Source organism: Microtus pennsylvanicus, chromosome 21, assembly GCF_037038515.1.
Source record: "Microtus pennsylvanicus isolate mMicPen1 chromosome 21, mMicPen1.hap1, whole genome shotgun sequence".
Taxonomy (NCBI): domain Eukaryota; kingdom Metazoa; phylum Chordata; class Mammalia; order Rodentia; family Cricetidae; genus Microtus; species Microtus pennsylvanicus.
In genome coordinates, this window is record NC_134599.1 from 23,208,656 (window position 1) to 23,235,599 (window position 26,944).

The 26,944-nt window shown below is 42.6% G+C and overlaps 1 protein-coding gene across 3 annotated transcripts in view; it reads left to right on the top strand.

Moving 5' to 3' along the window:
• Ttc27 (tetratricopeptide repeat domain 27) overlaps window positions 1-26,944 on the top strand; it is a 152,482-nt gene that overhangs the window by 46,889 nt on the left and 78,649 nt on the right. For all 3 annotated transcript variants that reach the window (XM_075955329.1, XM_075955328.1, XM_075955330.1), the window contains 3 exons: window positions 7,600-7,713; window positions 15,405-15,500; window positions 17,014-17,136. In XM_075955329.1, the coding sequence (XP_075811444.1) occupies window positions 7,600-7,713; window positions 15,405-15,500; window positions 17,014-17,136 (333 nt within the window). The remainder of the gene's footprint in view (window positions 1-7,599; window positions 7,714-15,404; window positions 15,501-17,013; window positions 17,137-26,944) is intronic.

Here is a 26,944-nt window from a genome sequence, read left to right on the forward strand (position 1 = left end):
TAAATGGTTTCTGTTCTCTTTTTAGAAGCAAAAGTGGTAGAAATCCCAACTCACATACATGTTTGGGGTTGTAAACAGACTGAGATTCGTTTGTATCTAACAGTGAGGCTTGTTGGATACAAAACTTCTTAATTTGTTTCAAACTGCATTGGATTTTTAGTCAATGCTAGTAATTTAATGAGATGGTGTACCATCAAATTGCTAGAGTAAGATTTATTTATTTTTTAAAATAAGGTATTTATTTTTAAAAATACCATATTTATTTTTATATTGTTTGCGTTGGTATTTTGCCTGCATGCATGTATGTGTGAGGGTGTCAGGTCTTAGAGTTACAGACAGTTGTGAGCTGCCATGTGGGTGTTGTGAATTGAACCCGGGTCTTCTAGAAGAGCAGTCAGTGCTATTAACCGCTGAGCCATCTCTCCAGCTTCTAGTTAGATTTATTTTTACACTCCTGTTTTTTTCCAGGGTATAATTTGCAGTTGTTTGATTCTGCTTGCCTTAGGTACCAAGAGTGGTCAGGTTCATAGGCACAAGGAGTAGAATGTTGTTTCTCAGCCTTAGAAGAGGGAAGACATGGGGAGCTCTTGTTTAATGATACAGACTAGGGTGGCAGATGAGAAAAGATCCTGGAGACTGGTTGCACAACAAAGTGAATGTTAAGGTGAACTGTGTGTTTAAAAGCTGGCTTTTGTGTCCTGTGTGTTTTTATCATAATTTAAAAAATGTAAAAGGAGAGAAGAAAAGATGCTATTTGTAGTAGTGTCGAAACCCATCCCATTCCTAGAAATGTACTTACCATTCGAGACCGGGAGGCTCTCAAGTACTAGAATCTGCAGAACATTACTGAGAAGTTAAATGAAAGGAGGCACACATTTGTTCCTGGGTGGCTCAGCCTCTAACATTTTCAGCCTTTCCAGATTACCCTATGTTAGTCAGTGCAGTCCCTGACAAAGTCCCAGCATTTTGATTTTGCTGATATTTTTGCTGAGGTTTTCTTTTTCTTATGTGTGTGGTAGCACTAAAGGTGACTTTTTCAAAAGCTGATTTTTAATTTATACAGAAAGGCAAAGAGTGAAGAATTTCTTAGGCAGTCAGGAAGAGCTGGCAGGCCACACTGTGTGTCGCTGTCCTGACTGAGGCATTGCTTACTTATTAAAACGTGGTGCCTGAGTGGCAGCCTAATCACCAGCTGTGTCTTCCTGGCTCCACCCCAAACCAGACTGGTGGAGAACTCTGGGGCTGAGGCCACGGAGTCTGCATGTCAGCATGCCCTCTGGTTGTTTTTATACACTTTAAAGCCTAGGAAACACTTGAGTAAAGACAGAGGCTCTCCGGAGCAGCCAATGGGGCAGGTGGTCCAGAGGATAGCCATCGGATGTTAGAGGGGGCACTGCGGCACAGTTGACTTTACAATCTTAGATAATGTATATGGCCATATGGAACAGGTGTCTAACCTCAGGCCATCCCACATTTAAAAAAGTCAATTCAGACAGATCTACTATGTAAAAATAGAAGGCCAAGCTGTAAAGCCAGAGAGGTAAAGTGCAGGAGACCTTAGGAGAGTTGAGCAGGTTTAATAAAGTCCTAAGCATAGAAATGATAAACTGGACTCTATTACTAACGAGCGTTTGTTTTGTTAGTAGGGATTGAACCCAAGGCTCACTCATCACAAGCCAGTGAGGTCCACGTCCACCCAGTTCAGAATTGTCAGATCTGTATCTTTACCGTTTTGGGCACCTGAACAAGTAGCTTTTCTCAATTACTTCTGCCACTTCTAATGCACAGTAAAGAGCTCTGTGAGATACTCAGTAAATACGAAATCTAAAATAATTGAATTCAACTTGCTTCAGGATGCAAAAATAAAATTCAACAAAGGAAAACATGGGCTCATCATGTTTTGGGATTTTGGAAGTGGCATAAGTATAAAGTCAGCTAAATTTCATCCATTTTTTTCTCCTTATGAACATAACATCTTAGTCTTTGATTCCACTTTTTTTTTTTTCTTCGAGACAGGGTTTCTCTGTGGTTTTGGAGCCTGTCCTGGAACTAGCTCTTGTAGACCAGGCTGGTCTTGAACTCACAGAGATCCGCCTGCCTCTGCCTCCTGAGTGCTGGGATTAAGGGTGTGTGCCACCACCTGATTCCACTTTTTAATGAATGCATAAGCAATGGCTGGGCAAGTAGAGGGACTTAGGCTAGTTTAGAAAGAATTTATTTTTGAGACAGAGTCTCTTGTAACTCAGGCTGGTTTTGAAATCGATTTACAGCTGGAAATGGCCTTGAGCTGCCGACCCTTCTGCTTCCCGAGTGCTAGAATTACGGAAGTTTGCAGTCCACGTGTGCAGTCGCTCCTGTTTACGTTGTGTTGGAGCTCAAGAACTCCTGCAACAGGGATGCTAGGCCAGCACGCTACCAACCAGTCCCTTTGCAGAGCATCTTAAATGATTTGGAACCTTTCTGTGTTGTCATTTGCCACAGGACAGATGGAATTCTATGGAAACAGTTTTCAGAGCTGAAAGCATTCTCAGCTCAGCTCCTATCATCACTTATGAGAAAAATCAGGTCTAAGAGTGGCAGACATCTTTCTCAAGGGAGCTAATGGCAGAGTTTGGACTGGTACCCAGGTCAGTTTGAGTATGTTTTCCTGTTTTGTGCCAGCTCAGAATAGATTTGTTTTCCAACAGCTTGTAAGGTTTTATGTGGTATTTGGAGTACAACTGTCTTAAAGAAAAAAAGAGTTTAAATTTCTGGGATACACCACAGTGTGTGCTTAAGCTACAGATGATCTGATTTATAGTAATAAACATCTTTCATAGTAGCTACTTGTCATTTATAGTACTGTGTCCTGCTCGGGAATATTCCTAGTGCTATGTAGGGAATGTTATAAAAATATTTGTGAGTTTTAAGTTTAAATTTACCCCCCCCCCCACACACACTTCTGGGGATTGAATTTGGGGCACTAGGTTTGCTATACAAATTTTCCACCACTAACACATACCCCCATAATTTGGTGGGGTTTTTTTGTTTGTTTTTTTTTCTGTTAGTAACTTTCTGAGAATTCCGTATGTAAGAACTGTATATCATCTCTTCACTCTCCATTCCAGCCCTTCCTCTGCACCCCACTCTCTCAAATTCATGACGTCTTTATTAATTATTATTGTTACTTATATATACATGAACATATACATCATGTACCACCTACAGAATCTATTTAGTATTGCTCCTATGTGCATGTGTTTAGGGACTACTTGGGATTGGATAACCTACCAGGGAGTTCATTCCTGGAGAAACCTGATTCTCTTTCTCAGAGGAGCCAGTGATTGCCTATGACTCTTCATCTAGAGGTAGGGTCTTGGGAAACTTCTCCTGTCTATGTTGACATGTCAGCTGGTAAGGTCGCCCTGTTTATGTAACTGTTTCATTGAGATTTCATGGGTATAGCATCCTGACATATTTAGAAGACACTATTGTTGCAGAATATTTAACTATGCATAGATGTGTTACATTTGTTTAACTATGAAAAGATGTGTTGCTTTTTACCTTCCCTGCCTAAGGCACCTGATTGATCTCATAAAAAGCTGAATGGCCAATAGCAAGGGCAGAGGTATAGGCAGAACTTCCGGGCAGGGAGAGTAAGTAGGAGAAGGAATTTAGGCTGGGGGAAGAAAGAAGAGGAGATGACTGGGAGATGCCACAGGCCAGCGAGCCAGCCACAGAGGAAGCAGCAAAGTAGGGCACCCAGAATGAAAGAAAGGTCAAAAGCTCTGAGGCAAAATGTAGATGAGTAGAAACAGGTTAAGTTCAGTTAAAAGAGCTGGGACAAATTTAGGCCCATAAGGCCAAGCATTCATAATTAATAATACGTCTCTGTGTCTTTATTAGGGAGCTGATTGGTGAGCCAAAAAAAATTCCAACTACACATTGTTTCATATGAAGCTAGTGTCCTGGTTTTCTGGTTGTTCGATTTCTTCCACTCCCTTTTCTACAATAATCCCCGAGCCTTAGGTGTAGGGGTAATGTAAATGTCCCAGTTGGGGTTGGTTTCTGCATGGTCATTTATTATTTGCATTTGACCAGTAGTGGATCTTTGTAGTAGCCTCATCTGCTGCAAAAATGAAGCTTTTTTGGTGAAGGTGAGAATTAAATCTGTGGGTAAAAGGATAAGTTTTTAGATTACAGTCAGAAATTCTATTGGTTTAGGAAAAATGGCAGTAGTGGGTTCTCTAGGGTCTGTGACCTCTCTAGGCACATGTAGTTGGCTAGGTTTACAGTACAGACTTGAATTCCTACCTGTTGAGTAGGCTTTAGTTTTTTATAAACGCCACCATTGTTCAATTATACTTGTGTATACCTCTCTGCCAAAGGCAAGCAATATGCCCAATTGGCTCCTTTTCTTCCTTGTGTACCTGCAGTGAGTTAAAGAGTTCTGCTCTGTACCAAACTGGATGCAGTATTGGAGAATCCCTGTGTGAAGATGGAGTCACTTAGATAAGGCAATCCGGAGCAAGGTAGCTGTTAAGCTGAGGCAGAGTTGGTCATGTAGGTAGTGGGGTCATCACTGCACAGGTTCTAAATGGAGTGGAATTATGAGCCATGGCCTATGTGACCTAGTGAAGATAGAATCACTTTTCCCCTATGAATGTGTAGATTTGGGCAGTGGGTTGTTCACACGGTTTGGCTTGATTATAGAAATAAAAATTTAATTCTCTGCACAAGTCAGTAGCGCGTGTGTGGAGCTCCTGTTTGGTTTTCTTTTTCTTTACCTAATGCTGCACATTAGGATTTATTATTACTATTATTTGGTTGTTTGAAACAGGGTTTCTCTGTATAACAGTCCTAGCTGTCCTGGAATTGGCTTTGTAGAGCAGGCTGGCCTCGAACTCAGAGATCTGCCTGCCTCTGCCTCCCGTGTTCTGGGATTAAAGGTGTGCACCACCATGCCCGGTTTAGGAGTGATTCTTACCTCAGGGCAGTGCTTCCTCGTGGCACACTGACTACAGTGTGCATTTTCCTCTTTGGAGGAGAATTACCCTCTTCATTGACATCTCTTTTACAAAGCCTGCAGAACATCTATTTGTCACATGGCATTTTGCTTTCAGTGTTTAGTGGGAATATTTTCCTGACACCACATAAAAGTCTAAAGGCTTCTCCTGTCCTCAAGCCTTCGGAGTGTAAAACATTAAGAGTTGGTGCACCCCTAAGCCTCTGTGTTGTGCGTACACTGTTCTTGTTGGCAAACTGATGGAGTAGCTGGGAACTGAGATGCCTGGCCTCTGCCCTGGTGGGTGACTTTCTGCACTTCGGCTAAGCATAGGAAGAGAGGCCCTGGAGGCCTAGAAGCACCCCGGGAGCTGCTCTCATAGGTTTCTGAAGAAGTGAGGAGGAAAGGACTTCCCAGAACCAAATAGCTGGTAGAGTGGAGCTGCTATTCTAGTCCAGCCCTGGCTGGTTTGGAAGACTTTCCTACTGTGTGTGCTCTGTTCTTGTTACTGTGCGTTTACAGATCGTAACCCCAGTGGTGGGTGGACAGGACAGTGAGTTCGCAGTGCCCCTGAGTGCGGTGGTAGGGCCAGGTTTGCAGGTACACTGCACTTTAAAATGTTGTGCATTTTAAAGAATTCCTTTTCTGATTGGGATGAGGCTCAGTGGTAAGAATGCTTGCCTAGCATGCATAAGGCACAGAGTTCAATTCTCAGCACTGTTGTGTCCTGGGAATTAATTTTTAAATGTCTTCTGTTCTGTCATCCCTGGTGTCATAGTGACAAATACTCCTGTTCCTGTTGGTAAATGTTTCCTCTCTGTGGGACTGTTAATAATGAAAGAAGGTAGTATACACTTCTCTTAGAAACTGTATTTCGGCAATAAATAAAACATTTAGTTACAAAAGTTAGTTTAGAAGAAAAATTATTTAATAAGACATTGAATTAGGACACACATAAGATTTCTGGGTGCCAAGACTCATCTGCATTGCTTGCTGCTGCCCCTGAGCCTGTGTGAACAGTTCCTGCCCAGAGCGAGGGCTCAGGTGCATTAATGAACAACTTCAGGACGATCTCATCCCTTTGCTTTGCTTCTCTTCGTGCGTTTCTGTTTCTCTGTTCACAGTCTCTCAGGTTCTTCCATGAGAGGTTTTTGAGAGGGTTTTTTTTTTAAATGTTATTCTGTTGTTTAGTTTTAGTTTTGACTTGGTACTATCATCAGTTTCTGAATGGTTATTATCTTAAATTATTCACTTGAACATGCATAATTTCATTTGGAAAGTATTTTGAAATGACGGGTGTTGTTTTGGGACAAAATACTGCTATCAACTTTTGCTGGTATCTTAATTTTCCTAATTGTAGCAAGATTGATCTAGATTAAGGGTTAACAGTTGAGGTGTCTTGAAACTAAGAAGGGGATCCTGAGAAGGGAGGAGAGACCCTTAGGAAGGGGAAGAGGAGAGCAATGAGATACACTTGGTAAGATGGGGAGAGGGGAGTATCCTGGGGAAGGAACTGGAGAAGGTTGGGGCCATAGGGAGAGCTGCGGGGCAGCAGCACGTGTGTGTGGAAGCACCTGGTGAAACCTAGTATTTGTATGCTAACCGAAAAAGTTATTATTATTTTTTTAATGAAAGGAAATAAAAGGCAAAGCCACTCATGGGTAGGATGAATGGTGAGTGGAGAAGGCAGGTGCCCGTAGGGGCAGGCAGGTGGTGGGAGCGAGTGAGCGAGTGAGCTGGGCAGGGGCAGTGAGGAGTTCCAGGGCTCTGGTCACTAATATTTCATTGACGATTTTCATGCTAACCTGTAATGAACATTGTGCATTAATGGATAAATTTGACCAGAGACAAACGTGTGTGATTTTTACCTAATAGTTCTTAAAGCTGACTGTACTTAAGCATTACCTATGGAGCACTTCAAAAAAAAAAAAAAAAACCAGATGCCCAGACCCTCCTTTTCTCAGTTAAAGTTAAGCACTTCCCAGTGCTTCTAATGAGCAGTCAGGCTGGGGTGACTAATTGGGTCCTGACTAGGGTGCTTTCCGCACCTGGCTTCCAGAGACAAGCAAATGCTTGTTTAGAAACAGCCAGTGCGCACTGAGGAAGGATGGCATCCTTTCAGACAGATAAACAAGCCCTTTCTTCATAATGAGCCTTAATGAAGGTTGTTGGGATGGCCACCCAGGGCCAAATCTGCATTAAAGCGTGCCCGTTATGCCAAGCAGTCCCCATGTACCACCGTATACTCTTTCCCTCAAACTTCCCTTTGGTTCCCTGGTTCTAGTAAAGTTTCTGCCTGCGCTCTGTTTGAGGACTAACTTTGAGTTTCATTGTAGGTGAATTTCCTCAGGATGCCTCCTTTAAGAAAGCATATTGTCGGAAGTTAGGGCATCTAATATTGAGGACGCTTTACAGCTATATTCTCCTATGTTTACACAGTGCTCTGTAAAGTGAGTTTTGAGAAGATGAGAGCCTCCCTACCCAGCTCCCACCTTTTTGTTTGCTTTGGTTGTGCTTTTGGCTGGACTGTGGTTTTTTGGGTGCGGGCGGGCACGTCTAGGAGTTGCACCTCTGGCTCACCCCTTCTTTCTTTGCCCTCTCTTTTCTCCCACCAGTGTTTACTGTCACAGCCAAAGTTCTGGGCCATTCAGACATCAGCCTTGATCCTCCGGACAAAGCTGGAGAGAGGAAGCACACGGCGAGTGGAACGGGCAATGAGGCAGACACAGGTACCGTGGCGGCACTCTCTCCCTCTGCTGCTGCAGTGTATGCATGAGGCACCTGCAGGGACGTTTTGTCGTTACTTAGATTACAGGCTCTAGAATTTGATTTGACTGCAAAGTTCAGCTTTGTCACTTTACTTTGTAGCTGTGACCTCAGCGTTTAACCTGTGTAACCCTGCATCTCATTTTATATCCATGCTGGCCTCAAACTCACTATGCACCTTCCAAACTCTGGGACTGGCATGGGATGTCAGGCCCAGCTTGGATTTTGAATCTTGTTTTTGGTGTCAGATGGTGAGAACGTGCCTTGTGCTTTGCCTGGGGAGCACAGATGTAGAAGCAGAGAGATGCTACTCTGTTTCTCCTTAGGCCGCGCAGGGGTCGCCTCATCTTCTCATCCTGCGCCACATTAGTAAGGAAGCTGTATATTTCTACTTGAGGGACAGCACTGTGGAGCTGTTAGTGCTGCCTCTGCAGAGCAGTACTTTGCTGGTGTGTGTGTGTGTGTGTGTGTGTGTGTGTGTGTGTGTCTTTCTTTTTATTCCCTATTTCCTGAATTTTGGAAATTAGATCATGTGACAGGATGAATCCATGTTTGTCTAATTTTCTGTCTTTGTTGAGCCCCTTAGCTCACACCCTGAACTTTTGCCAGTTCCTCTGATTCATAGTGTGGTGCTTCAGTGTTTGTTAAAATGACCACATCTCTCAAGAGTAAGGGAATGACTTAAAATAACAACTGGATATATAAAACAAAGGGTTTTTTTAAATTAAAATTTTTAATTTCTGTAAAGATTGGTTTCCTTCCAACACTGTGCAGTGCTAAATGATGAACTGTTAAAGTTGGGGGGATGGCAGGGGGACCAGAAGGGGCTCCAAGGGAAAGCTCAATCATGCTTGTTGAGGGACTGCAGGTGTGCTGACTGTCCGCGTGGGCTGTAACTTAGTGATAGGCGGTCACATTGAGGGTCCCAATGACAGGCCCTGTGTAATGGTGAATTTTTAAATGATAGATACCAAAGTTAAGAAGAAAATGTTGCATTATACACGAAGGTAGATAACCAGAGATTCTAAAAGCCACAAGAGAGAGGAAATTACAAACTCAGGAGAAGCCGTTAAAAACAATCTAGTCCATGAAATCTTCTAGGCTGAGTGTTGTTGCCTATGCAGGTTAAGAGTGAGGTCAGATCATGCTGGGGAAATCTACAGAGACAACTGAACCAAGCTCTTGGGAAGTCACAAACTCTAGACTGACAGCTGCGGAGCCTGTATGGAACTGAACCAGGCCCTCTGCATGTGGGAGACAGTTGTGTAGCTTGGTCTATCTGAGGGGCTCCTGGCAGTGGGCCAGGATCTATTCCCTATGCGTGAGCTGACTTTTTGGAGCCCATTGCCTGTGGTGGGAGGCCGTGCTCAGCCTTGATGCAGGGCTTGGTTCTGCCTCAACTTAATGCGCCAGACTTTGTTGATTCCCCATGGAAGGCTTTACCCTTTGAGAGGAGTGGATAGGGGTGCGCTGAGGGGGAGGTGAGGAGGGCGGGAGGAGGGGCATGGTTGAATGTAAAATGAAATTATAAAAGAGTGTAGGTGAGGATAAAGTCAGTGCTTGTGGAAGCCCTGTTCACTGTAAAGCTTAGGTTTCTAGCTGAGTATATCAAAGCTCTGATGGTTTGAATGAGAGCGGCCTCCACAGGGTCAGGTATTTGAATGCTTAGTCACTGCAGTGCTCTGTTTGAAAGGATTAGAAGGATTAGGAGGTGTGACCTTATTGGAGTTAGTTGCTGGGGGGGTGGACTTCAAGGTTTTAAAGCCCTGTCAAGCCCAGAGTCTCTCAGCACACAGAACAGGCTGTGGTTCTCAGCTGTTGTTCCAGTATCTGCTTGAATGCTGTCATGCTTCCTGCCGTGACCACAGGGACTAAACCTCTGAAAGTGTAGGCAAGACCCAGTTACATGCTTTCATTTACAACAGTTGCCTTGGTCACAGTAGAACAGTGACTGAGATGGTAGTCATACTGTCCCTTTAAAAAAAAAAAGTATAGCTTTTTCTATTGTCATTCAGCTTTCTCAGCCTTAACAGAATAAAATCTTTTTGAGATATTTCTTGACTATTTTTGTTTTTTATTTTGAAAACTATTCATATCCCAAGTCCATTTTTTGAATAGGTTGTTTTATTTTTTTTAATTTATTTATTTATTAAAGATTTCTGTCTCTTCCCCGCCACCACCTCCCATTTCCCTCCCCCTCCCCCAATTAAGTCTCCCCATTTTTTAAAGTTCTTTATATATTCTGGATTTTAGTCCTCTGTCAGATGATAGCTGGCAGAGATAGTCTTCTTCTCTGTGGGCTTCCTCTATTCTTGCTTGTTTCTTTATCTGTGCAGAAGAATTTTAGTTTAATGAGGTCCCATTTGCCAATTGTTGGCCTCAATTCCTGGTCAAATGGGTCCTATTCAGAAATCCCTTTTCTAGGCCTCTATTCTGTAGGTTTTGGCTTGTCCTATAGGGTTTTCTTCTGGCAGCCGCAGCATGTCACAATTAGGTCTTTCATCTGTTTTGAGTGTTTTGTACAGATGTAGGCTAATTTCACTCTTCTGCATGTGGATGTTCAGTTCTTGCACCATATATTGAAGATTCTGCCTTTTCTCCAGTTTTTGTTTTTGACATCTTTGTCAAGTTTTGGATGGCCATAATTAGGAGTACTCAGCTATGAGTCCTCAATCGTATTCCACACAGCTTCATGTGGTAACTGTTGAGCGATCCTAGCCCATGGAAGCACAGTTCCTTTGCAGTCCCTCAGACCTTCTGAAGGTTTAAAGGGACCCGAAGCCAGAAAGTTTTAGGAGTACTGACCCAAGACATGACTAGGGAAGGGAGGTCAGCGTGGTCACCCGGCTTCCTCAAGGCTGCCTCTGTTGGTTTGTCTTCACTGTGGAAGCTGAAGAGAAGCCCTCGCTCTCAGGATCCCATTAACTGCAGCAGCTGAGCTCCCAACTCCCTTTAACCTCAGCAGCTGAGCATGTTACTGCCTATGGCAGGTCCTGATTCCTGTGTTGGGGGTTTGAGTGCCGTAAAGAATGGTCAAATACTAGTCTCAGTGTTTCTTCAGCAAGAAGCTGCTTTTCATTTCACAGTCTGGTCATTGTCGTTGTGGGGATGAGATAAGATGTAGAAGCTGCCAGCGCGGCTCCTCTGCTCCAGTCCTGGGACTTTGACCTGGATTTTATTTCTCACAGGTGCCATTTGCTAATTATTATGTAATTCTGGTTCAGCATAGGCTTAAGTTTATTGAAGCTTAATAAATTTTAATTCTATTTCTTCTTAGCATGGGGGATTTTATTCTTGAGAGTCTGAGGTGGCAGTCTGTTTGACTGATCGATTTGTAAACCACTGTTCACTTCAGGCTCCTGTCAGAAAGAAAGCTCTTTTACCAAATTGTTGATATGTTTGTTTAAGTGCATATTTTAATTTTTTAATAAGTCCTGTCCTGCACACACAGACATGTACAAAGATTGCACAGCAAAGACGATCAAAGGTGACCTGGCAGGTGATGAGTCAGCCCTTTCAGATTGTCAGCTCGTCTCTGTTGGGCTCAGCAGCCCCAGACACTTTGATATACTTCTAGTGAGAATGGATTGCTGTCGGTGAAAGGGAAGGCCCTTTGGGACCAGCCGCTCCTTTGAAGATGTATGGCTGTACTCTCAGATGTAAGCACACTGTGTCTGAATCATACCAGACCTTGTGCAGAATTGTCCTGCATACTAAATCATCCTCTGGGTAACTGTAACTTCAGTCTTGATCTTCTGGAGGGTTTTCTGGGAAATTCTTTCCTGAAAAAAGGCACCAAAAGGAGGAGACACATCTTTACATTTGGAGGTTTCACCCTCCTATACCCATTCCATAGAGATACCCTCTGACTCATGAAGCTGCAGCTTCTGGAGATGTGGGCATTGTTATTGTGGGGGCTTGGGAGCTCCATATGCACAAATACTTAGCTTTTAGAGTCAGTTTAGGAAAAATGACCTTAAAACGAAGTTTTAAAACTTGAAAACAAGCCAGTTCTAGTGGTATGTATCTGTATTCCCAGCATTTGGAAAGCTGATTTGGGAGATCTGCCAGGGTTACCACTGACTGAGGGGGAGACCCCACCTTTGGACACCTGGCTTTGCTAACAATTAACTAACTTACCTTAAATGTCTGAAATAAAAAGAAGTTCTTGGGGACTGAAGGTATGGCTCAGTGGTTAAGAGCACCAGTTGCGCTTACAGAGGACCTGGGTTTGATTTCTTGCCCCCACATGGTGGTTCATGTAACCATCTGTAACCCTAATTCCAAGGGATCTGATGCCCTCTGAACTCTGCAGGCACTGGGCACACAAGTGGTGCACATAAATCCATGAAATGCAAAACCACTTGGGATGGTCTCTTAATGGCTATTGGCCAAAGGAGCTCCCACAGCACCACATAAATAAAATAAAGCTACACAAATTAAGATTATTTTAAAACAACAACAAACCCACCAAAGCTTTCTTGAGAAAGCCATCCTTATAAATTTGCTGGAAGTGCAAGAATTATTTTAAAAATCCTTTCAGGGATGAATGCCTCTGGTTAAAGGATCGCTTCCTTGTGGGTAGACCTGGAAGAGAACTCAGGTCATTGTAAATGTCAGCCCTGCTTTCCCTATTTCCTGTGCCTGTGAGAACTCCAGTCTGTTTGACTATGCTAGCATTTTTTCAGAACTTGCTAGAAATGAGCTTGCTCTGAAAAAATCTAGTCACCCACTGCTGCCAGCGAGGTGCCTTGGCTCAGAGAGTCCACACCTTCCTATGTAATACTTCCAGCTGGAGACCAAGTGTTCAGATCCATGAGTCTGTGGAAGATGTTTCGCATCAAACCATGAGAGGCTTTTGTTAGGATGTGTTTGTAAATTAGCAAATAAAAAGAGAATACTTTGAACTCAGTGGAGAGAATAGCAGTGTACCACCGCCCGTTTTTGTGTATGAGTTTAATGTTCTTAGTTTTACTGGTAGCTAAACCTTACTTAGGTGATTGTCATGCTTAAGTCAGCAAGAAGTATACTTGTAGGAGAGTAGAAGATAGCTGTTCAATTAATCTCTACCCATGTGGAACCAATTCAGCTTTTGTAGGGTGCTCACTTAAGTGGTTCTCAACCTGTGGGTGGGTCGTGACCCCATAGGTTGTATCTCAGATATTCCGCATATCAGATAATTTTGCATATCAATTATTTACATTATGATTCATAGCAGTAGCAGAACTACAGAGATGGAGTAGCAACGAAATAATTTTATGGTTGGGGACATCACAGCATGAGGAATTGTATTAAAGGGTCACAGCATTAGGAAGGTTGAGAGCCCCTGCTCTAGATAGTTCATGCATGTTGGCTCCGTTATCCCATCTGGTGGACTTGGCGGTTTCAGAGAGCACCCAAGTCCATCAGACACAGATACCTATGTCGCCCAGAAGCATCTGAAATGTACAAACAATTATTATTAAGTCAAGAACAACTTACTGAGTACTTAATGTTCTTTAGTCATATCATCAAACAACATGGATTTTGTTGAAAATAAAATTTCACATGTAACTAGGGTTTGGTAAATTTTATGATATTACTTTTAAATTTTAGATTATTAAGTAAAAGCTATTTTTTTTCTTTTTGAAAATGTGGTATGTTGGTTTAAAAAAAATGCCTTTCTTTTCATGAAGGAATTCTGTGATCTTTATTTATGTATTGTGACCATATGTCTTCAGCCAGAAGTTGCTGTTCGTTCTTTGCCCTTCCTCCCTCAGTGAAATAGCCCTGGCTAGAGGCATGCAACCTTTTTGCTATTAAGTTTCTGTGAAGCTAGGCCAGGGAGCTTTGTCAAGATGGTTGAGGAGTGTGGTTATGTCTCAATTTGTTCGGACTGAACTTTGATTGAATAGAATCTTGGGCTGTCCAAGGAGTTTGTTCTGACATGTGAACTCATTCTGTGACATACTGAACCAAGTGGTTCTCCTCCCTCACACATGGCAGAGAAAGAACCACAGCTTCAGGCTGTTGTGCCAATTAGGAACTGGCCCGTGTTTAGCTCTGTGGTACTTACTGTTCTCCTCTCTGTAATAAAATACCCGACTAAGCAGCTTTATTTTGTCTCCCACTTGGGGAGATTTTAGTTGATCATGGCAGGGAAAGCATGGTGAGAACAACTCAGTCTGTGTTGGTGGTAGTGTCAGGCAGCACGACTGTTTCTCGTGGCCACCCAGGATGCAGAGAATTCTAGAGAAATCTAGATCAGACTTAAAGGCAGGTATAACCTTCCAAAAGTCACTCCTGGCCACCTGCTGCTGCGTGCTAGCGTTCTTCCAAAATTGCACTTCATAGCTGGGGACTAAGTGTATTTTCGAGCCTTTGGGGCTCGAAATCAAATCATGGCAGGATTTTATCAGGTTAGATTCCTGTCCTTACCTTTCTTCTGAGGAAGTTTATTCTTGATTCTTAAATTTATTTTTAATTTTGTAAAAAAATGAAACAACTTGAAAGCAGATACTAGTAACAGCCTTCCATATCTTCACGTGTCAGAGAGTGTTGTTACATGCTGCTTTGCCAGCATCCTCAAGTACAGGAAAGACCTTATCCCACACCACAGCTTCCTATGTTAGAATCAGAAAATTAAGAAGGACATGTTAATAATAACTCGATCATTATGTGAAAAAAGGTCACAATAATTCACAACTGAAATTCTGATGCCAAGCCTGGCATGGTGGGGCACACCTCTAATCCCATCACTCAGGAGGCAGAGGCAAATGGATCTCTTGAGTTTGAGACCAGCCTGGTCTACAAACTGAGTTCCAGGACAGCAAGGGCTACACAGAGAAACCCTGTCTTGAAGCCTCTCCCAGGAAAAGTCTGTAGTTAGTCCAAACCTACTGACAAATCAGAGGCAGGCAGATGGCCGTGGTAATGGGGCTGTCCATGTGTTTGTCTGGGATTCTAGGCTATGTCTGAATTCAAGTTGACATTTTGTATGTGAGCTTTCTTTGATGACTAGTCACTTGATGACTATATAGTGCCAACTTTTGACTCTGCAGTTGGCTCAGGTTCGTATTTTCAGAGAGCCATCCTGGTCATCTCATTTGCTTCTTGCTGTGTCTCTGGGAGCTGTTTTTCATTACCAGATTGGGAATTTCAGGCCATCACAGGAATTCAGTTATGTGGCTTGCAGTGCCCCCTGCACTGCACAGATGGTCTTCTGTGAGTGGATGCCCACCCTTACACCTCCTTTGCTGAGGGATGAGAGTACCTGTTTGTAATCGGATAGAGCTGCCTTTTCTCATTTCACATGGTTGCTTCTCATTGTCAAAACAGCATCACGTTGGAGATAAGTACAATAAAGAACACTTTTTCTTAGAAAAAAATGAAAATTTTTAGTGAGAAGACTGGATCGTTGAAAGATTTATTATAGGAAATTTTAATTTAAAAATTTCCTGGTAATATTTAAATATGAATGTTTGTAGAAATACTGATTAAATTTCAAGTTTTTAAAATACTTAAACTCAAAAAAAACCTTCATACAGCCTTTTGCCTTGACCAAATGACTGGAGTTCTTTATTTATATGTGTATTTTAATGATTTTTATAATAGGAACTTTGTTTACATTAAAATTATTATACATATAGACTGTGATTATGGTATGTGTTCTTAGGCTCTTGCAGACCAATTTGAAGACAAAACTACATCTGTACTGGAACGTCTGAAGATTTTCTATTGCTGTCAGGTACCCCCTCACTGGGCTATTCAGGTACTTCTGTTTGTCTTCATTTTTAACTATTTTAGTGAAATCAGTAAAAGCACTTGGGGAGTTCCAGTTGTTTTAAATTGCTGTTTTGATTAAAATGGTAATGGATTTAAAAACATTTTGAAATGGTTTTAAATTAGTAGTAGGTAGGATCTTAGGATTTAAGATAGAAGAATCATAAATGCTTTTGTTTTTCTTTTCATGAATTTAAGTTTCTTAAGAAAAGGTTTTGATACAGAATTAAGCAGGGGTGTGGAGAGCGGGAGATAGAGAGCTGGTTAGGAATGTGCTTGGGCTTCTCGGGAGAGTTGTCTGCCTGCTTTCACTTTCAAAAGGACATTTTATAGTAACCTTTTAAAGATTTATTTTTATTATGAGTGAGTATATGTGTGTGTGTGTGTGTTTGTGTGTGTGTGTGTGTGTGTGCACGCGCGCGCGCGTGCGTGTGCACGCGTGTAGATGATCATGGAAGGTAAAAGAGAGTGTCCAGAGCTGGGGTTGTAGGTGCTTGTGAGCCAATTGACATGAGGCAGGGAACTGAACTGTCTGGGTCTTGGAAGATCAAGAAGTGCCTGTTAACTGCTGAGCCATCTTTCAAGCTCAGCATTTTATATTCAAATATCTTTAAGGCTTTTCTACGAAACAATAAACCTTTGAACCTTTTAACAGTGTTTACAAAAGCAAATAAAAGGAAAGCATTTATTTGACACTTTATGTTTTGCGATATCCCCAACTGTTCTCTTTCCAGGGTGCAAGGGTGACTGGGGGAGCTCCTAAAGTCCCAGACTGAGCTAGCATGCAGCCTTTGTCCTGTGATTCTTAAATGGGAGCTGAATTTCAAAGAGCAGTAAAGATGTATTCCAAGAGAAAACAATTCAGAGACCACTGACCTGAAACCAGATCTATTCAAAAACACCAGTTTCATTATTTTCTTATAATATTTTTTCCATTCCTGTAGGATGGGCAACTTAAAACATATTCTACTTATTGTTGAGTGTATTGTTTACTGGCCCGCACCTACTTTGCTTGCTCATCTTGATCTTCTAGGGCCTGTGGAATTAAGTGACTCAGATTACTAGTCTCTGTCTAAAACAAATAGGACTGCTTGAGACAGAGCCTGAGATGCCCTCATGTGGAAAGAGGAAGCACGCAGGCTTTCATGGTGCTTTAAACACTGGTCTGTGGGATGTGACTTTTGCAAATCAGAGCTTCTTGTGGAAGGAATCTTTAGATGAGAAGGAAATAATTGACTTTTTTTTTTAGTTCTGAGATCTTAAAAATCTGATGCATTGAGTATTTTGATCAGTTTCTATTTTGTTTTTAGTACTTCATTGCCTGTAAAAAAGCTTACTGAAGTAAGTGTGGTTCTCACTGATTCCTGGGTAGTAGATGTGGAGTTTTGTAAATGATGTTTGTATTACAATAAGCAGCCCTTTAAAAGGCAGGTTGGAGTTACTGGGCAAGATGGATTTGCTTCCTGTCGAGGAGTGTTGATGACTCTCATTTGTCTTTCTAGCGCCAGCTTGCAGGTTTGCTCTTTGAGTTGGGATGTACCACTTCAGCCCTTCAGATATTTGAGAAGCTGGAGATGTGGGAAGACGTGGTCATCTGTTATGAAAGGACTGGGCAGCATGGGAAGGTACGTGACAGGCATGTCAGTGTGTGGTGAGCCCCTTCTTCCTTCCACACGTCTCCATCGCGCCTTAGAAAGCCCGCTTCTGATAGTGTTTACTCCAGTTCCTCCTTTCACTTAGGACTTTGCAGCATTTGCTCTGACTTATGTTGGGCAGCTTATTTCGTGTCTGTAAAGAGAAAAGCAGCCTGCAGTTGATATAACATTGGCATTTAAGAAAGAATAATAAAAGCTTGAAGGTACTGCATGTTTTGATCAATTTTTCTATCGATTCTTCTATAGGACAGCTTTGAAGTAAACTACCAGGGATTAATTTTAACTGTCTTTGGCATGCCTGATGATTAGAGGCTGTGGACATGACGGAGTCATCTAGGAGGCTGAGTCTGTTTGAAAAGGTCTATGGGATCACTGTATGAAGTGTGTGATGCAAATTTAACTCCACTCTTAAATTGGGTCAACAGAGAAAAAGTACTGTTTGCATCTGTTATAAACCCCTTGTTTCCTCTCCTCATACGTGAACCATATGTTAAGATTTCTGTCTCTACATTGTGAGTAGCCATAAAACTGGATACACTGAAATCATATGTTGATTAAAACAACTTATTTTTATTTTATGTGTGTGAGTGTTTTGCCTGTATATGTATGTGCACCATGTATGTGCTTGGTGCCCACAGAGGCCAGAAGAGGGTGTCAGATCCTCTGGACCTGGAGTTACAGGTGGTCATGAGCCCGTACATGTGGGTGCTGGGAACTGAGCTGAGGTCCTGTGCAAGAGCAGCAAGTGTTCTTAACTGCTGAGTCAACTCTGCAACCCTGGCTTGTTGATTCTAATTGCACTTTATGTGACTAAGTAGAGCCCATAACGACTCCAGTCCTCGGGGTGATTTTACTCTCACTGTTACCCTTTCTGTTGTTACGAAGGCGAGGAGCAGTGGTTCAAGTACACGATTTTCTTACATAGCTTCCCACTGTGAGTATTAAAGAACTGTGACACCGACATGAATTGGTCAACGACAGTGAAGCTCTCTGAGTTGTTCAGTGAGGGAGAAACCGGCAGTGTCACCAGGAGACTCAAGGTCCCTTTCATAGGTTTTTAGTCTTTCAGATAAAAGAATTTGGAGCTGGCTTACTGTCTCTACAGGTAAAAACAATTGCCCTTGCGAGCCTGGCAACCTGAGTTCCCCTGAACCCACATAAGACTGGGGGAGCGAGCTACCGAAGTTATCCATTGACTCCCTTGTGCATACTCCCTCATGCATACATGTGCAATAATTAAATGTCAACAAAGCATTGAAATGGACTCAGGAATACTCAAGGACACTTCTATTGGAGCTTGAGAATAGAAATCAGAGGAGGAGAATTGGAGATCTTAGCAGGTGTGGAGGAAGATGGAAAAGAGAAAATGTTAAACTTTTTAAGTTAGAGGTCGGGAAATCATGTATGGTGGGGCTGCTACCAGCTACAGATGGACCTCGAGTGGGGGTGGGGTCAGGGAGAGTCAGATTGCCTGCAGAGTGAGGAATGGGGTTGGGATTCTGGCCAGTGTCTATAAAAGGGAAACAAAATTATACTTTGTGAGTTAGAACTCAGAACAGCAGGTTTGGCAGGGAGTCAGCCAGCAACCACGTTGACTGTGTGTGATGGTGGTGGTGGTGGCTTCTGGGGTATCCAAGTAGTTAGCTCGTTTAGGAGGTAGTTCTCAACATGGTGCCAGCATCACCTCAGGTGTATCGTGATTATTCTCGTTTGACTCCAGACTGTCCTCTTGAGCTCATAAAGCAACATTTTCCCCCCTAGAGGTTAAAGGAAAACTCCTATTGTCTACCTCAAAGGTATCACTCACTGGCTAAACCCTTTGTGAAGGAGGGTGCTGACTCTTGACCATGATATTTGTGTCAGATCACGTCACCATGTCTGTACTCAGGTGTCTCAAAGGGTCTTCATATGTGCAAGACAGCCACCCTTGTGGAAAGGCAATCGTATGGCGGGAAGCTGGCATCGCTGCGTTGTGTCCCATGGTGCCTGTGAAGCAGCTGGCTGCAAATGGCCCTTCTTAGCACCCTTTCCCAGCAAAGCATTCTTTTCCAGCAGGACTCAAGGTTCTGTCAAGATTACATAATATCTTGATCCTGGAAAAGAATGCCACTGCTATCCTCTCATTCTCTCCGACTCCACACCACAGAAGATTCCCTCTCCTTAGGACTCAGCTCGGGCTACAAAGTCCGCCTCTCATCACCTGCTCAGGAGGCAGCATGGCCTGATGGTTAAGGGCATCTTCTTGGGACAGCTGCCTGAATTCAGGCGTGCACTTGCTGTCATGCCAGCCTTGTGATGTTGAGCAGCTTGCTGTATCTACCGTGTCTGTTTCCCAGTCTAAAGCACACATCTGCTTGGCTTCTAGGTTTTCACATGGTAATGTGTACGTCCGGAGTGGTACTTACCTAGCTGTGCTTTGTGAGTGTTTGATGTGGTTCCAAGCGTGTGCCTGTTTCATTTGGTATCTTTAAAGTGACAGCATTATCTGCAGTCAGAGAGGTCTTCTGATTTCAGTCAGTCCATTGACTAACCTGTGAGGTGACCCATACTTGTGTCTGTGCAGGCTGGCTATAATGTTCTCCATGTCACTATTTCAGTGGTATTAGCATGTCGTTTGTTGGGTTTAATTGCCATTTAAAATGAAAAGATCATCTCAGTATCGTTTAGCATCGAAATAAAAAGCTGTTAAATTAAAACAAAAACCAAACAACAACAACAAAACCAAAGTAGAGAAATAAATTTGGAATTTGTGAAATATACATTTGCCATTCATTGGTGAAGTTATCAGAATTTCACTGGCCTTCCTTCCTTCCTTGTTTTTTTTTTTTTTTTTTTTTTTTTTTAAAGCAGGGTTTCTCTGTGTAGTCCTGGCTGTCCTAGAATTTGCTTTGTAGACCAGGCTGGCCTCAAACTCAGAGATTTTAACATTTCTTTAAAGTAATAACCAAATGCTTTGTGAGAACTTAAAGGGGAAGATCCTCAAAATAGATGAAGGCTAGGTGTGTTGGATCACATCTTTAATCCCAGCACTCAGGAAGCAGACATAGGTGGATCCCTGAGTTCGAGGCCAGCCTGGGCTACGTACTAAGAGCCTGTTAATTTTTTTTTAAGTTTTTATTCATTTTACATACCAACTACAGTTCCCCCTCTTTCCTCTCCCCCTGCTCCCCCATCACATACTCCCTCCCCCCATCCACTCCTCAGAAAGGGTAAGGCCTCCCATGGGGAGTCAATAAAGCCTGGCATATTGAATTGAGGCAGAACCAAACCCCTACCCCCTGTATTGAGGCTGAGCATGGCATCCCACTATATGGGATGGCCTCCAAAAAAGTCAGCTCAGTTACCAGGAATAGATCCTGGTCCCACAAACAGACCAGGCCCGCATGCAGAGGGCCTAGGAGGATCCCATGTTTTGTTTCAAACAAAACAAATCAAATCAAAAGTTGATAAAACTTTGTTTTGTACTAAACTATATAAACAGAGATTGCCATAGAAATGCCCAACAATGTTCTGAAGGCAGAAAGAATTGTTAAACTTTACTGAATAGATTAGGGGAAAAATCAGAGCAGCCAGAGGCTAGTGTGAATTATTCAAAGCATTAGGTCACGATCAAAGCACTCTCCTCTTTCATTAAGAATTTGTCAATATTTTTTAGCATTTATTGTCTCAAATCTTTGTTTAAAGAAGGAATGAGTCATCACATGGCGGTGGTGGTGGATGCCTTTAATCCCAGCAAAGGCAAGGGGAGGAGCTCTGTGAATTCGAGGCCAGAATGGTCTGTAGAGCGAGTTCCAGGAAGTCTCCAAAGCTACACAGAGAAACCCTGTCTGGAAACCCACCTACCTCTCCCCAAAAGAAGGGATGAATGGGAGATTGAATATCCTAGTTCCCAATCTCATGGAGCTCCAATCTCATCATCTTACTGTGTAATTTTTTTACATTGGTTAATAAATAAATAATGGCTATAGGTAATATTATTACCTTTGAAATGGTAGTTTTTTAAGAATTCTTTTTATTATTATTTTATGTATACGTATATGTGTATACCATGTACATACCCAGAGTCTGTAGGGGCCAGAAGGGTGCTTCCGATTCCCGGGGGTTAGAGACAGTCATAGACCACCATGTGCGTGCTGGGAATCACACCCAGGTTCTCTGGAGGAACAGCCAGTGCTCTTTACCACTAGGCCATCTCTCTGGATGATATAGTATTTTAGAAATTTGTTTTGAGTTTTTTTTTTTTTTTTAGAAAATTAAGCAAGTTGGTGAATCACAAATACCCAAAGCGTGCTTGAAATAAAATATTAACTTAATTATTTTTAGAACGTATGGGAAGCTGAGATGCCCTGATTGGTAGAAAAGCATACAGTGCATCCATTCTCATTAGGAAAGGCCTTGATGCTTCCCCTAATAATTGTAATATTACTGCTTCCAAGATTTGTGTATGATCTTGTAAGAATTAGCTTAATGATAAATGCCTCTGCTTCTAAATATTCTTGGAAATGTATATATTTTAATCTTTAGAAATGTAGTTATTTATTTTGTTATACATTTTTGTAACTTACTACCTAAAAATGTCATCTTGATTTTTTTTTTAAAATTCGTTTTTAGATTTATTTTTTACTTTATGTGTAAGAATGTTTTGTTTGTGTCTATGAATGAACAGCACATGTGTGCCAGGTGCTTACAGAGGTCAGAAGAGGGTTTGATCCCCTGGAACTAGAATTATGGATGCCTTTGGGCTACTGTGTGGTCTCTGGGAATTAAACCTAGTCCTCTTAAGAAGCAACAAGTGCTGTTAACCTCTGAACCATCTTACCAGCACTTACCCTATCTTGAGATTTAAAAATTGGTTTTAAAACTTTGTCTCATAGAAGCCTTGTTCGTTTTTTTTAAGATTTGTTTATGTTTATGTGAATTCATGTTTTGCTTGTGTGTGTGTGTGTGTGTGCACGCATACATAACCGGTGCTTATGGAACCAGAAAAGAGTATTTGATCCCCGGGAACTGGAGTTACTGGTTGTTGTGAGCCTCTCTGTAAGTGTTGGGCACCAAACCCATGTCCTCTGCAAGAGCAGCAGGTGCCCTTAACTGCTGAGCCATCTCATCAGCTCCCCCATCCCTGCTTTTCTGTTACGTTTTCAGATAATTTTAGCCATAGACCCTAAAAAAAATCTTGCTTCAAGTTGGAAGCAAGGGCTTTCTTTCTGGAAGAGTTGAGCTTCTGTCTTGACCATGTGCTGGTGGTTTTCACTACATTTTGATTTCACTAAATATTTGAAATTTTCATCCTTGTATTTTCTGCTTGATGGAATAATTAGTTTTTAAAAGGCTAATTTAGAGAAATATCCTAGTCTAATTATTCTTGTGACACCCATGTTTACTCCTTGCCCTTCTAATTTAGAATACTGCTAACAGACAGTCCTGCTATTTAATGGCTGTTGGCAAAACATCTAAGATTAATTTTGGTTGAGCCTGGGATCAGAACTGGTTCTCATCTGTTAGCATTAGTTTTTCAGATATTTGACTCATCTGTCAACTGGAGTTTCCTCCAGTTGATGGCACAATCTCATTTTGTTGAGCAAACCTAATTTGGTCTCTAAATAAGCAACAGTGACTGAGCTGACATCGCCTGGAGGTGAGGCTAGGAGGTGAGAGTGTGGGGAGAAATAAGGATTGGTCCTCATTTCCTTATAGGAGGCCAGGTTTGCCTGAGGTCATTTGATTGTGCTGCATTTTCAAATGACTGTAACCGTGGATTCTTACCATTTTAGGATACAAGTGATCTTGTTACTTTGAAAGCAGCGGAGTCTTTTCAGTAGTCAGTTTAGTTTTTCCGGGGGTGGGGTTCCAAGATAAGAGTTCCTTTATGGGATTGTGAGGTTCCTTTTAAGTCCTTTGCCAGAGCAGTGACTGACCATGGCAGTCCTGCCCACCAGTGACTCCCAGGATGGAGAGTGAACGGTTGCAGGTGCATCGTGCTCTGGCTCTTCCTCGTGGCCTCATCCCTCGTATTCCCTTGTCTGTGTTACTCCCAGGGCTCCAGGAAGATGGTGCTCCTGTACTCACCTGGCCTGGTGGCATGTTCTTAGTTCAGGTTCAGTGTTGATGCTCTTGTGTCTGGAGCTCTTGTCCCTCGTCCGTAGCTACCTCTCGCTTGTTCTCTGGTTCTCCTTTGGTGTTTACAGAGCGTCTGGCCTCTGCTTCCTCTCCAGATCTACATAGCCCTTCTCTCAACGTTTCAGTTCCCAAGACTACTCTACTATCCCATTCGCTGGCTCATTTCCTCTGCGCTATCCACTCTGTCTGTGTCATTTAGAGCTGTGTTCCCAGACACCATAGGCCCCACGCAACAAATAGTTGAAAATGTACTAGGAAGCAAATATTACGGTTGAACCCTCTTTATGGATGACTGACCATTTGTTCTCAATAGAGTACCCACCCCTACTTCTGCTTTAGCTTTGAAATAGAAATGGGAACCTTTAGGAATTCCAGTTTTCACACAGTGATGTTAGATAATGCAGTTCCTAAGTGCTTCTCGTGGATTATTCCTTACTTGCTTGGTCTGTAATTATTACATGCTACTTGTAAGAAACTACAAACCATGAATTGGTTTTGTCAGTTTGTCATACTGGTTAGCGTCGGTAAATGGCAGATTTTTGTCTCCTAAGCGCCATTTCTGCTAAAGCTTGTCCTTTCCCCACACCTGCCTGCCTTCATGGTTACTGTTACTCTCTTAAAAATTAGAGATTAGGTTTTTAAGGCAAAGTAACTGAAAATGCTCCACAGCTGGGTAATACAAATAGGAGGTGACCAGCTAATCAGATAACTAGGCCTGTTTTAAATTACTCTGTTTTATCTTGGACTTGGAGTGTTTGTGTTGGCAACCACTCTTAGAACAACCCAGCCAGGGCCTGGTGTTGTCACACACATAAATGTAAGAGGCAATTAGTGAGGAGCTGGCTCTGAGTGTGTGGCTGGGAAAAGCACCACGCAGGTCGTGAGGCTGGGAGGGTCCAGCCAGGCGTGGAGCCTCTGTCTTATCACCTCTTGGGTGTGGCTCATGTGAGCATCTGCTTCAGGGAGACAACTGGAATCAGAGGAAACCGTTGTGTGAGTCCCTGCACATCACATGTGTACTGTTGCACCTGGACACTTGCATGACTCTTTAACTCAAGCTTGTTGCCAAAGGCCACCTCTTTTTACCCTTTTTTTTGAGTTGTTAAAAAATTGTGCTCATATATATGTGTGGTGTGTTCATGTGTGTGTGCATGGATGTTCATGGAAGCCATGCTGTGGGATGATGCTCTTGTGCACTGTAAAGATTTGTCATTCATTTTGGTTTAATAAATGCTGATCGGCCAGTAGCCGGTGAGGAAGTATAGATGGGGCAACCAGGTGAAGAGAATCCTTAGAAGAGGAAAGGCAGAGAGACAGAGGAAGCAAGATGAGAATGCCTTACCGAGAAAAGGTACCAAGCCATGTGGCTAAACATAGCCAAAAATTATTGGTTAATTTAAGTTGTAAGAGCTAGTTATAATTAATATAAGCCTCTGTGTATTTCTTTGGGACTGAATGGCTATGGGACTGGGTTGGACAGAAACTTCCATTTACAAAGCCAGAAGAGCGTACCAGATCCCCTGGAGTCACAGACAGTTGTGAGCTGTGTGTCATGGGTACTAGGAGCTATACCCCAGACCTCTGCAAGAGCAAGCGCTCTTAACTGAGCCACTTCTCCAGCTCCTTAGTAGCACCATCTTCAATTCTTGACCTGTCTCTTTTCCATCCCCTTTTAGTTGGTTGTCTGTCATTTCTGTGGTCCTCAGAACCATCACAGTCTACGCTTGTCTCCCATCGTCAGTTTTTGCCGGGAGGACTTCCCAGAGTTGTTGTTCTGCCAGTTCCTCTCATTGTGTGCTGACCAGATGCAAGGCCAGATGAGGCTTCAGTTCCTCCCATTAATCCACAGTAATCACAGCCCACAGCCAAGAAGACTGTTAGAGAATTACTTCTGACTAAAGTATAGAGAGAAAAACCTGGAGTGTTTCATCTCTTTTTTTCTTAGAAATTGAACTTAACTTTTATCCATGTTCCTTATCCCAGACTCAAGGCCCGTCAGGGTGTTGTCTAGGATTGAAGGAGTAGGGTAGGGCCTCTCCCTTCAGTCTCAGATTTCCCATTTAACAACTTAGAGCAACATATTGTTTGTTATAAATGTAAATGGACACTGGGGGTCCCAGGTCGTGTGCTTGTCCTCCATGTGGTCAGTTCTACCTGAACTACACCGGGAGTGGCAGGATTGGTCCCCAAAGTACTAGGAGTTTATGGTCTGGATTCGAAGTTGCAAGTTGACAGTTTGTGGGTGAATGTAGGCCAGCAAGATGTTTTGTCTGATTTTCACAGTGTTTGGGAAAAAAAAATGAGAGTAAAAATTTAGGTTTTATCTTTTAAAAACTCTAGATTTTTTGGCTTTCCTTCGAGATCCAAAAGATGAAAACAAAACAAACAAAGAAACCAAAACAACCCCTAAACCAAGAGCCAAAGCAGAACCCAACAACCAAAGGAAAGCGGGGTCCAAATCCTATGTGGTGTACTGTAGTGTGAATTCTAACTGGGCTTAATAATAAAAACCCAGAGTCAGATGTTAGGGGATGGAAACTGAAAGATCAGAGAAGCAGAGCAGCCATCCACTAGTTCTTACCTCTACGAAATCCTCAGACCGAATGGGGGGGATCCTCAGACTGAATGCTGTCTATGAAACCTCAGTCTGAATGCCTTGAGCTCCTGTCTCTTCCTACTTTATATTCCTCTCTCCGCACAACTGTATCACTTCCTGTCTCCACTTCCCTGGTGCTGGGATTAAAGATGTGAGCCATCACTGCTTGGTGCTGTTTTTCTTTTAGACTGAGTCAATGTGGGTAGCCCAGGGTTGCCTTGAACTCACAGAGATCCATTTGCCTGTTTTCCGAGTGCTGGGATAAGGTGTGTACCACCACTCTGTGGCACTCTGATCTTCAGGCCAACTTTGTTACAGCTCAAACAAAATATGTCTACAATGTACTGACTAGATAGTGAGGGTAGTGGGGTGGATCTTTCCTTGGGAGGGTCACTTTACAGCCTCCCTTCACTGTGTCTCTGGGCATGTCACAGTGCCCCTTGGACTAAGCAGTATAGTTTCCCTATGTATTATTTTAACTGTAATTTCAGGTTCTGCTTAAGTCCTGGCTGTAAGTTTATGTTGAGAGTCACTGTTTATATGTAATTTCCTTAAGAAAAGTAATTGTGTCGTGTAAAAATAGAATAGATTAATAAGCATCCTTTGCATATGTGGGAATATAATTTTATCTTCTTTAATAGACATTTAAGTGACAAGTTTTCTTTCCTGTATCTTTATAAAAATGTGTATCCGAGCTGTGTCTCTTCCCAGGATTGAGGAGGCCGAGGCAGGAGCAGGCTAGCTGAGTTTGAGGCCAGCTCAGGCTACAGAGGGAGACCCCGTTTCAGCTCCTTCCCCTAGCTGCTTCACCACCAGCGTTTGCATTTTCCTGTAGGGAAGAGCAACTTGTAGGTAGCTAGGAAGCCGCACTCCGAAGACTCCCAGCTGATCACATTTCCATCCTGCAAGATGATGTCGCAGGGGCTGCGCATGGTGTCCAATTTAGTGGCTAAGTGAAGAAGGAAGGATAAAGAGGCTGAGCAGACCAAGGGGTGCAGTGTGACTAGCTAGAGAAGGGAATGCGTACTGCCTTTGAGCGCTGCCCTGGGGAAAGAGAAGGAA